The following is a 12,281-nucleotide window of genomic DNA, read 5'->3' as shown; positions in this document are numbered from 1 at the left end:
AAACAGTCTCCAGAGGAGCTTAGCCAGGAATACAAAGGGAACGTGCGCTCTGGGGTTAGCAGCGCAGGTCTGGGGCAGTGGGGATAGAATGGAATCACAGAATTATGGAATCATTTAGGTTGGAAAAGCCCTCTAAGATCGTCAAGTCCAGCTGTTATCCCAGCATCGTGCAGGGGGATGCACTGGGAACACAGGTGGGAAGCTTACCGCAGCCACGGTCCTGACAGCTTGACATGGCTGCTACAGAGGGAAAACCCTTCCCTGTTTTCTCTGTGGGATAGATCCAAGCCCTGCAGCACTCTTTCCTGCTGTGTGCAGCAGGACAGGCCTGGGAGAAGGTGGATGGTGGTTAACCGATGGTTACTGGGCGTCTCCAAGGACACAGGGTTCCTCCAAGTGCCTGACTGGGTGATGGTGGGAGGCAGCTCGGTCACCCCCCTCAGCGGGTGTAGGTGTGTGGTTCATCTTAACAAAATCCCCAGAACAAATTAACAGAATTAAGTATTCCATCTCCTGACGTCAGAAACAGGCAGGTTGCTGCTGCCATCCCAGGAGCTGCTGGGATGCTCCGACCAGTCCATGCAAATGAGCAGCTAAAAGGCTTGGGATTGTGTTTCCAGGCACTTCCATAAGTGACTGTGCTCTGGATCTGGTTGGGCTCATTTGCCTTTTCACTGGAAGATGCAAGGGCAGGAGGGATCAGCAGCATCTCCTCTCTGAGGTTATAAACCAAAGGAGGCATTTTTTCCAAGTATGTATGTGTGTATTTTTGGAGGGTCTAATATCCTAAATATTATGCTAGGGAAAGAATACCTCTGATATGGAGACACCATGTTTGCAGTCAGTGCTCACTTAGAGGTGGAGGAGTTCAAACCCACCATTTCCCACTTTCAGGGGGAATAAACCTTTAGGATTGAAACAGTCTGTTCCAGCTCTTCCTGAAGTTGAATAAGGAGGAGGGAAGGAAAAATGTTGTTTATTTTGTAGGGATTTTTGAAGAAAGGGTAGTGCAGAAAAATCTGCTTTTTAATGATAAACAATTTTGAGCAGCTATAATGTTGAGTGAGTCAACATTTCAAAGCTGTAGGAAAATAGGTGAGCAGGAATATAACCCTGCTGTGCTCCAAGGGAAACCTGTGTTGTTTTGGACAACATAGCATCATTTATGAGGGCTGTTTTTCAGTGTGCATTGCTGCCTGCAGGTCAGGTCAAACTTTGCAAGGACACAGCTTTGGTCTAGTTTGGGGTCCCACATCCCTGGGCCGCCCGCAGCAGGGCTGGAAGAGTGCTTCCTTGGGAATGCTGTGGACCCCGGAGCAGCAGGGAAGAGCCTGGATGGAGGCGACGATCCCACGGCGGGTTTGGCCCCGGAGCCTTCACCCCGTGGTACCCCGAGCCCGGACAGGCCGAGGAGCCCCACGGAATGAATTGATTTGATAAATGGACATTTATTACACTCACAAATTGGCTGAAACCAATTTCGGTCACATCAAGTGCTGATAACTGCTGGGGTATTGATTTGTGTAAAGTAATACAGTGAATTTATCAGCTCAATAGCGGGCTGAAGGGCCTCTCGGAGACACAGGGCTGCAGTCACACCGTTACAGATGGACAAAATAAAGCGAGAGCACGGCAGCCACGCCAGGAACAGCTCCAGAGAAGAAGGCCCCAGCGTCATCATCATCAGCCTCTTGTCTTGGACATTGGGGCCGAATGTCTTAATGAGATTTCAGCACATCAGTGTGACCTCCCTCCCGGTATTTATTTAATTATTTATTTATTCCTGCCGGGAGGAAGGAAGGGGACAGCTTTCCCAGAGGCAGAGCGTGGATTTCCTGTGTGGGTGACAATAAAGACCAGTCAGCGTGGCCAGCAGCTGCTTTGGGAGTGCAGACTCCAAGGAGAGGAGTGTTCCTGTGGCTTACCTAGCTGAGGTTTTCGTTCTTGGAACTGGCACTGATGTTCTGCTCTGGCCTGGGATGAGACCTTTGTTCCTCTTGCTGAACTCCACAGTGGCCAGCCTGGGAGAGCCTCCTCCAGCCGTGGCAGCAGGACCTGAGGAGTGGTGGTCCCTTCCATGGGGACATCCAGAGTTTTTCAGCTCTTCCAGACCTCAAGAGTCCTGTGTGCTGGAATAGCTCATCATTTTAAATCTGCTTGTAGAAAAGGGTCAACACCTCATCACTCTGTTGATCTGACTAACCTGCTGACTGGTGATCATGGAATGGTTTAGGGTCGGAGAGACCATAAAGTTCATCCCATTCCACCCCCCCTGCCATGGGCAGGGACACCTTCCACTAGCCCAGGCTGCTCCAGGCCCTGTCCAACCTGGCCTTGGACACTTCCAGGGATGGGGCAGCCACAGCTTCTCTGGGCAACCTGTGCCAGGGCCTCCCCACCCTCCCAGGGAAGAATTTCTTTCTAAAAACAATGCTCGGCACCTTTCAATAGGGATCACATGCTGAATCTCAAGCTCTAACTTTATGGTAGGTTTTTATGGGGTGCTTTATATCCCTGGAGTTGCTCTGAGCATTTATCCATAAACTCTGGTATCCTGCTGCAGAGGAGAGGGAAAGAAGGCAGCACTTAACCCTGCTGACTTCGGACCCCAAACGTGCTGACCCCTTGAGTGGTCACTCCATGCCCTGAAGCAGAAGTTTATTACCTTTATTACTGTTATTATCTTAGCTGAGGTGGCTGCAGGAATTATCAGCGAACGTGTTATTCCCTATCAATTTTTATAAAATATCCCCACCCCGAGGTTTGACCTCCTGTTCCCTGCCATAAAGGGCTGGGAAGGAGCACATGCAGCACTGGGAAGGGCACACAGAGGGATGAAGCACAGACCCTCCTCGGTACCCCCCTGCCAGTGGCAGAGCATTTCCTCCTCTTTGTCCTCCTGGGGTGGCTGTTCTGGGGGGTGACATGGCCAGTGAGCAGCTGGAGGGCAGGGCGGGATTCCCACCAGGCTTTGCCCAGGATTTCAGACAGAACCACATCACTGGCTGCAGCCAGGCTGGTCTGTCGTGCTGAGGTGCCTGGGCAGGGTGAGATGGAGCCAGGCACTGGCCTGTGCTGCCTCTGGCTCTGTGCCCAGCTAATGAAGCCTTGACAGGAGTCAGGACTCATTAGCGTGGCCAAGGGGATGGGTAAAATGCATCTGATTGTGTCCGGGCATGGAATGGCAAATCCTCACAGCACTGGGGTCCACTAAATGCACAATCCTAGTGCTCAGTCCCATTTCCATGGGAGTTGGAACTGATGGTCTTTAAAATCCCTACATGCCCTGGATTTAAGGTTAATTTGGGCTTTTTTGGCTATTTGGGCAACAATGCAAACCTTCACCTTCATACTGAGCTACCACTACCTTTTGAGAAGTCCTCCTGGTTTTCCCTGCAGACTCGGCAGGGATTAGGGATTCAGTCCCACTCTCTTCCTAAGTGGCTGCAGTTGTTAATCACCCTCATTATTAAAACTGTTCTGCTTTATTTCTAGTTTGATCCTCTCACTCCAGGCCCTGGAGCACCTTAATTTTCTCTGTAGCTGAGCGAGTTGGGTGCCTTCGTGTGATGATCCTTAATGACTGTAGTCAGGTCACTCCTCACACCCCTCCTACTTAACCTCAGCTCATTGATTTGTTCTTGCAGTGAGGCTTTGCTCTTGTTTTCCTAATCCTCACTGGATCTGTCGGCTCCCACCCTGCCTGGGTCTCCTGGAATACAAACATGGGCTCCGAGGAGCTTGTTTTCATGCAGGTTTTGCAGCTCCTAATTCCCATGAGGCTTCTCCACCCAGCCATACAGCCCAGCTGCTGGAGTATCTCACTGGAGCTGCTGCTGTTTAACATCTTCCCAGCATGCCCCTGCTGGCAGATCCACCTGTAGGCTGTATCATTCCGCTTCTTTTTATATGCAAAATGAAAGTATTGGTTAAATATTTTTATGTGCAAATCTTTTTACGTGCAAAATCAAACTATTTGTTCGGTATTTCCCATGTCACTTTGCCCTCTTGGCATGCCATGCCTACGATGCCTTTTCTTAGGTATCTTTTATTTTCCCCTACTCCATCAAATAAAGGGTTTTAGGGACTGACTTTGAGGTTGAATTTCAGAATCCCCCAATTTTAAATGTTACTCTCATGCTCTCCTGCCAGCTTTGGGAAGAAAACAAATCCACAGCTCCCCGTGGAGCCAGTTGATGCCTCGTTCCAGGGAGACACAGGGCTGAGGGACAGAGGCTGGGCCCAGGGTAGCAGCCAGAAGGAGATGAGGGAACTGTGGTGTGAGGGTGATAGTCACAAAGACAAGTGCATTTATTCTTTCTTGTCTTTATTCCTGCCTTTGCTATGGACACCACTGAAAGGCAGCAGAGGCCAAGCCTTGCCGTGGCCATCTGCAGGAGCATTCCAAGAACTTTAATCCAAAACTGTGGTCAAGCTACAGCTATTTTGCCCTGCTACTTTCAAAATCCTGTCGATTATCATTTTTGGACATCTTGCCCTTTTCATGACCTGCTTCCCAATGTGCCACATCTTGGGTCAGGCTGGATCCGGCAGCGCTGTGTGCCTATCATGGGACCTTGCTGTCATTCCTCACTCTGTACAGTGTATGTTCTCTCTCATAAAACACCTTACAACATTCCATAGAGCTGGAATACAGGCTGAATTTCAATACTGTGGATAAAGCGGAAAGGCTGGGATGTCATTTGATCTCTCACGTTGGACCAGGAACTGATCTGATCCAGCTCAAGAACTTCTCTGCTGCAGAGCTCAGATCCAGCCAGCAGAGGATTAGGTTTGATCTTTAGGCCTCAAAAGCAGTTCCTCCTCCTCCAGCTAAGCCCAGTGCAGTGATGTTGCTGGTTTGGTGAACACTCTTACAGAGCCTGGGGCTGCTCTGGGGGACTGAAAAGCACCTTGGGGAGCTGTGGACACCCGTGGGGGTAGGAGCCATCACCCACTCTGCACAGCAGATCTATGTCTGTTGTGAGGAAGGGCTGTGCTGGTTGGACCAGGAGTTTTGGAGAGAAGCAGGGCTCTTGCCTTCTGTAAAATTTTCCACTGGTGTGTCACCCAGGATGCACTTGGACGCTGCTGTCCAGGGAGGCACAGCGATAATCACCAGTCCTTTCCCAATCCTTGCACCAGTTCAAACTGTTTGTGACCTTCAACCACCTTCCTCTTCCATGCCAGGAATAACCCATAAACCTCTTCAAACCTGCTTTTTTTCTCAGAGGAAGGTTGCACTGGGGAGCTGGCGAGGCAGCATGCCTCTCCGTCCCTCCGTCCATCCATCCATCCTTGTCCCCCCTCCCTTCTGTCTCCCTGGCAACGCTGAGTGCACATCCTGGAAAACTTTATCCGAAATCTGCTCTGGGCAGCTTTCCAAATCCATGCTAACCTTATTAGGTATCTCTGGGGCCTTGGCTGGCTAATCAAATTAGAGAGCACTAATGGCAGGGAGGACTGGGAGTGGGTAGAGAGCAGTAAAACATAGTGTATACTTAGTGATAATTACACTTGCTTTGTGGCATTGATTTATATGCCTCCCCCCCTCTTTTTTGTTTTCATTGTCTTCAAATGCAGCTATTCGGAGGAAGGAAAATGGCTGGTATGATGAGGAGCACCCGCTGGTCTTTCTTTTCTTGGGATCATCTGGAATAGGTAACGTTTGGGCTGTGGTGAGGGGGACGGAGAGCCCCGAGGAGAGGGGGTGGGAGCTGCAGCAGGGCCACAGGGTCTGCATGAAATACCCGTTAAAAGCACTGTCATCCTTCCAACTTGTCACCCATCGTCCCACAGGGTGACCACAGCCAGACACCAGCACACACACGGCCAGGTCCAGCCTCATTCGGAGTTATCCCAGGGGACAGTCCACCCTCCTAGTCTCAAAAAGGGGCAGCTTGAAAGTGTTATGTTAACAGCTTTCCAGTGGGAACCCCTCTATTCCAGTGGGAATGGTGGGGTAATGGAGGAAATTTGCTGCCTGCAAACTGAATCTCTGCTCGTCTTGCTCCTGTGGGCACAGATTGCTTTGGAACGACAGGATTTTATTGACACCGATAAGATTTGTCCTCCAGCACAATCAAATGCCACATGACAGCTGATCAGTTCATGAAATGATCCAAATGACTTTTAGTTGTGGCAAAAAAATCCCCAGCAAAACAGCTTTAAAGTAACTGAGCTGTGACATTTGGAACAACCTCAGGGCTTCTCCCGCCTCCGCTGCCTCCCGCGGGGCTCGGGAAGGTACCGATGCTCCAGTGCTGGGGGGGTTAAGGGGCACAGGCAAGACCAGGCTCCTGCTGCAGAGCAGTGCCAGGCCAAGCATAAACTCCAAATGAGTTGCTATAAAGCTGTATAAAACCAGGATAGAAGTTTTTGATACTTCGTTGCCCTGCTTACAGCAGGTCTGAAGGCTCAGGGATGTAAATTGTTGGCTCTTCCACTCTAATGGCTTTCCATGGGGTCTTTCTTTCCCTTCCTTTCTTTCTCATCTTTCTTTCTTTCTTCCTTCCTTCCTTCCTTCCTTCTTTCCTTTCTTTCTTTCTTTTTCTCCACATCTTTTTGTGGGAAAAAATCAAGAGCTCTGCGCCCATCCTTTGAGAACGAATTAAAGCTGAAGCAGCCAGGGCAGAGATGCCACTTTCCTAATGCACCCCTTCACCCTGCCGAGGCCAGGAACCCCAGTAGAGTGAGCCCAGAGATAAAACAGCAGTACCTGCTTCCCAAGAAAAACAAATGTATTGGTTGCAGGAAGTTCCAGCCCTGGTGCTAACAGAGCTGATGGACAGGACAGAGGATGGACAGACTTGGTTTAATGTGAATCTTTTCTTTCCATCTCTGGAACAGGTAAAACAGAGCTGGCCAAGCAAACGGCCAAGTACATCCACAAGGACGTCAAAAAGGTAATGGCTCATCCCAGCTTCTGTGCTGTCAGTAAAGGGCCAGGGGCAGCTCATGGGGGGGCTCCTTGTCTGGCTCTGCTGCCCTGAGAAGGGGCTTCTGCTGTGCTGAAAGTGACCCGTGAAGGTCATGGAGCATCTCTTTGGCCTCTTCTGGACTTGCTCCAGCAGCTCCACATCCTTCTGATGTTGGGATCCCAGAGCTGGAGGCAGCACTGCAGGTGGGGTCTCACCAGAGCAGAGCAGAGCAGAGGGGCAGAATCCCCACCTTACCCTACTGCCCGTGCTGTGGGATCAGCCCAGGACATGAGTGTCCCTGTCTATGTCATCAGTATATTTAAATGGTAAAAATTCAAATGGATCTAACAATACTTGTGCTCCCTGTTGGATCTTGCTCTCATTTTGACATCCTGTGTTGTGAACATATTTTTTTTTCCTCTATTACCAATATGACTGTAAATTGTTAGAAGGATACAATTCTAGAAATCTGTTTTCCACATCCCCACCTCTAGCACTTGTCACATCATGTTGGTACGGACTGTGGCAATGGGACACTGATTTCCTGCTCAGGATTTTAAGTGATGAAATGTTTGGTATCCAGATGAGTGATTTAGCTCATTACCCAGTGGACAGTTCTGGGGGAAGATGGGTTGGAATTATTTCACAGAGGTGGTGGCTTTGCAGGAGGATACTTTTGCGGTTGTCTGAGTTTTTAAGGCACAAAGCACTTGAAGTTGAGCTCCCCAATTCCATTGCAATCTTCCATTCCATTCTTTCTATTCTTTTCCATTCCATTCAAATCAATTCCATTCCAATCTTCTGTTCCCCTCCCTTCCATTTCAGTCTTCCATTCTATTCTATTCTGTTCTATTCTATTCTATTCTGTTCCATTCCATTCTGTCCTATTCCATTCCATTCCATTCCATCCCAATCTTCTGTTCCAGTCCCTTCTATTCTTTCCTTTCTATTCCATTCTTTCTATTCCATTTGTTGTGGTTTAAACTCAGCTGGAAATTAAACCCCACTCAGGTGCTTACCTTTTCCCACACCCTCCAGTGAGAGGGAGACGAAAAGCAGAGATTCCAACTTGACCAAAGATCAACTTATTTGAAAACACCAGTGAGACAAGAAATGAGCAGTAACAGGAACAATATTAATTGAAGTGTTCCAAGCCAGGTTGGATGGGGCTTGGTGCCACCTGGTCTAGTGGAAGGTGTCCCTACTCTTGGCAGGGAGGTTGGAATGGGATGGTCCTGACAGTCTCTTCCAAGCTAAAGCATTCTGTGATTTTCCCAAGTAGCAAGTGACAGGACTAGAGAAAATGGCCTCAAGTTGCACCATGGGAGATTTAGGTTGGATATTGGGAAAATTTCTTCCCTGAAAGGGGTCTCTCCCTTTCCCCCTTCCCCTTCCCTTTCTCTTTCTCCTTCCCTTTCTCTTTCTCCTTCCCTTTCTCTTTCTCCTTCCCTTTCTCTTTCTCCTTCCCCTTCCCCTTCTTCTTCCTTTCCCTTCCCTTCCCTTTCCCTCTCTTCTAGGAGCTGGATTACAGCTCCAAGACCAGGACATTCAGTACCTGCAGTGAATCATCAGCTTTTCAAATGCAAAATGGAAACTTTGGTGGCAGCTGTAAATTCTTTAACAATATTCTTTGTTTCAGATGATCACCCACAAGCCAAGTTCACCTCAGCTGTATGATTTTCACTGGATTTTTGTAGAGGGGTGTTGTTGCATTCTTCTTGTGATTGATTTCTAAAAAGCTGAACCACAGGAATATCCATTTTGTGTAGAAAGTTTCAGCCCCATCAGTTTTGCTCCGGCTCTGGCAGAGAGCAGATTGATCAAATCTCATCTTAAGTCTCTTGCAGGGTTTCATCAGACTGGACATGTCAGAGTTCCAGGAGAGGCACGAGGTCAGTAAATGGGCCCGGGGATGGGGGGGGTCAGCTTTGAGTTTAATCCAGAAAAAATGGGCATTTTGGAGTATCAGAGGGGAAGCATGACAGAGTCACAGGAGTCGCTCTGAGTTGTGCACTGAATTGCAATTAAATTGCAGAAAGCAACTTCAGTCGAGTGTCGTGGTTCAGGAATGGTACTCCTCAATTCAGTGCTCCCCCTGAGACTTTCCGAACCAGGCTGCTGCTCGCTCGCTGAGGAGCAGGGAAGGCATCAACTGGATGTGTCCAGCGCTGTGGGCTCTGTACGTGAGGTCAGCCCTTGGGGAGAAAGCAGCTGAGAAGAGATTGTGGAATCCACAGGGTCACCTTGTGCATGAAAACCTGCAGCCACATGCTGTTCATCACCCACCCACACCCAGGCAGTCACCCAAAGTCCCTTGTCCCCAAAACCTTGCCAAGTCCAGTGCAGGATCACTGTCTCAGCCTGCTTCCGTGGAGGAAAGGAGGAGAATCCAGCAGAATACAGGATGGTGGTGCCAAGCCCAGCCCTCCTATCACACCTGCCCAATTCTGGTGCTACAGGAGAGGTGGGATATCTCACCAGGGTCATGTCCCAAATCCCTTTGGAGGGATCTGTCTCCCCAAAAAGCAGCAAGGTCCTAGTAATGAGAGTGGTAGAACACTGGGACAGGTTGCCCAGAGAAGCTGTGACTGCCTCGTCCCTGGGGCTGTTAAAGGCCAGGTTGGATGGGGCTTGGAGCAACGTGGGAGTGGAAGGTGTCCCTGCACATGGCAGGGGGTTGGAACTGGATGAGCTTCAAGGTCCCTTCCAACCCAAACCATTCCATTATGCTGTGATAACATACTGTGACTCTGGATAACCCACAGACCTGGGTTGCTGTAAGATGCACCAAGCTGTGTGTCAAAAATTGTCATTTTTGCCAAAACATTTCTGTTGTCAGAAATATTCTTCTGTATAACTTTCTAAATTTTTAAACCTGGTTTAAAAAAACACCGTGTCAAGAAGTGGTGGCATAGGAAAATTATTTTACTTGTGGCCTCTTCCCAAGCTTTGATTCTTCACCAGAGCCACCTGCCACTCATAATCCTTTGAATCTTGCTCTTGAAAAGGCTAAAGGGGATGAAAACAGGTCTTGGACATCTGAGAAGGGTTTCTCAGACCCTGCATAGCAAAGCAGGAATGGTGTCTTCCCTCCTGCCCATTCCTGCTCCTTGAATTGTACTGGTTCAAGTTCTGGGCAGTGTAATTGCACAATCTTTATTTTGCTTAATTGTTGCTTATTAAGCTGATTTTGGGATACCTGGGGTGCGATAGGTGTCACAAAGAATACAGAACTTGATTTATCAGCAGCAAAGAGCAGTGGCTGCCTGCCAGGCTACCGGGAGGGCTTCATTCCCAGTGTCCGTGGATCAACCTTCTTCTCTCCTGTTCCTCCCAGGTGGCAAAGTTCATCGGCTCACCACCCGGCTACGTGGGCCATGAAGAGGGTGGGCAGCTCACCAAAAAGCTGAGGCAGTGCCCAAATGCTGTGGTCCTCTTTGACGAGGTGGACAAAGCCCACCCAGATGTGCTCACCATCATGCTGCAGCTGTTTGATGAGGTAAAGCTGCATTTCAGGGTGAGTGAGGGACGTGCAGAAGGCGACAGTGAGGGGTGCGAGGGATGACGGGTGGAGGAGTCAGAGAGTCATCGAATCACAGGATGGTTTGGGTTGGAAGGGGCCTTAAAGTTCACCTGTTCTATCCCCCTGCCACGGGCAGGGACACCTCCCACTAGCCCAGGCTGCTCCAAGCCCCATCCAACCTGGCCTTGGACACTTGCAGGGATGGAGCAGCCACAGCTTCTCTGGGCAACCTGTGCCAGGGCCTCCCCACCCTCACAGGGAACAATTTCTTCCCAATATCCCATCTAACCCTGCCCTCTGGCAGTTTGAAGCCGTTCCCCCTTGTCCTGTCCCTCCAGGCCCTTTTCCAAAGTCCTTCTCCAGCTCTCTGGTTGATTTTGAAGGTCCTGGTCTGTTCTCAGAGGCCACCAAATTCCAGAGCAACATACTGGAAGGTTTTGGAGGATTTTTTTGTTTTTCTTTTAAGAATTAATAACATCATTTTTCTTGCATAGATCATCGCAGCAGCAGCTCAATGTGAAATCAATTCCTGTACCAGGCACTTGACAGGGCAATAACCCAAATGTTAATCTCAAGCACCCGACAAGGATTTGTGTCATTGTGCTGGATCTCTGCTACTGGAGATGGATCGAGGAAAGAAACAGCCTGGGGAGATGCTGCTTTTTTCCTTATTCTCCTCTCTTTTTTATTTTATTAATCAAGAGCACCGGTACTTTGGAAGAGATCCTGGATCGGTCTGGGGGGCTGAGGGGTGATGCCACCGCGGTGCTGGGCAGCTGTGGTTTGCCAGGCAGTCCCACAGGGATGAGGGACACTCTGGGGAAAGACAAGACCCGTGTTCTTTTTCCTGGGGTTTTGGCCGTGTCCTGTGGCACCTGCTGACGCTGCTCACGCCGTGTCACTGCTGTTGCAGGGCAGGCTGACAGATGGGAAGGGGAAGACCATTGACTGCAAGGATGCCATCTTCATCATGACCTCCAACGTGGCCAGCGAGGAGATCGCACAGCACGCTCTGCAGCTCCGGCAGGAGGCCATGGAGATGAGCAAGAAAAGGATCGTGGAAAACTTAGGTGCTGGAATTTCAGTGTCCTTCTCCAAATCCCTTAACAATCTCCCTCCTTCCTAATATGACTTCGTTTGACACCAGTTTGAGCATCACTTTTCAGGGGGCACACCCAGACCCTTCACTCCACTGGTCCCCGCTGGTCCACATGACTTGGGGAATGCTCCTCTGGCAGGAAGTCATGGAATCACAGAGTGGTTTGGGTTGGTAGGGACTTCAAAGCTCATCTCGTTCCAACCCCCTGCTGTGGGCAAACACCTTCCACTAGACCAGGTTGCTCCAAACCCCATCCAACCTGGCCTGAAACACTTCCAGAGAAGTGAGCACAGGATAAGGAAGGCTGAGAGGTTGGACAGAGCCTTCTCTGAAGGTGTGATCTCCCTCTGAGGGATGGAATCTCAAATAATGAGGATTTCAGAGCACATGGATTGAATCTTGATGGTCTTTAAGTTCTCTCTCAACCCAAACCCTTCTGGGATTCCATGATTCCCCTTATCTCCTCACACTTCCCTTTCTTTCGGGACCTTTCCAAATGCTTCCTGGAAAAGGAACCTGTGTCTGGTTCATATTAAAGGGGAAGAGTTTTGTTTCCTCACAGTCCTTCCCAAAAGGACTGAGCTTAAACAATTTTACTTCCCTGTGAAATGGGAGCCCTGGCCCCACACATTAGGCTCCTGGAGAAAAATTTCCCAAAATGTGAATTAGGTAATAAAAGGGGAAATGAGGAGAGCAAGGGAGGCCTCTGAGATTGGAACTGGACAACTCGATGTGCAAC

General features: G+C 49.4%; 1 protein-coding gene across 1 annotated transcript in view; it reads left to right on the top strand.

The window, feature by feature from the left end:
* CLPB (caseinolytic mitochondrial matrix peptidase chaperone subunit B) overlaps positions 1-12,281 on the top strand; it is a 43,462-nt gene that overhangs the window by 26,343 nt on the left and 4,838 nt on the right. Inside the window, exons 6-10 of the mRNA XM_027736820.2 lie at positions 5,584-5,661; positions 6,850-6,905; positions 8,768-8,812; positions 10,258-10,419; positions 11,357-11,513. Of these exons, the coding sequence (XP_027592621.2) occupies positions 5,584-5,661; positions 6,850-6,905; positions 8,768-8,812; positions 10,258-10,419; positions 11,357-11,513 (498 nt within the window). The remainder of the gene's footprint in view (positions 1-5,583; positions 5,662-6,849; positions 6,906-8,767; positions 8,813-10,257; positions 10,420-11,356; positions 11,514-12,281) is intronic.

Source organism: Pipra filicauda, unplaced genomic scaffold (genome assembly GCF_003945595.2).
Source record: "Pipra filicauda isolate LSUMZ 115617 unplaced genomic scaffold, ASM394559v2 scaffold352_size854550_pilon, whole genome shotgun sequence".
Taxonomy (NCBI): Eukaryota; Metazoa; Chordata; class Aves; order Passeriformes; family Pipridae; genus Pipra; species Pipra filicauda.
The sequence above is the reverse complement of the archived record's forward strand: the minus strand, read 5'-3'. Positions and strand labels throughout refer to the sequence as shown.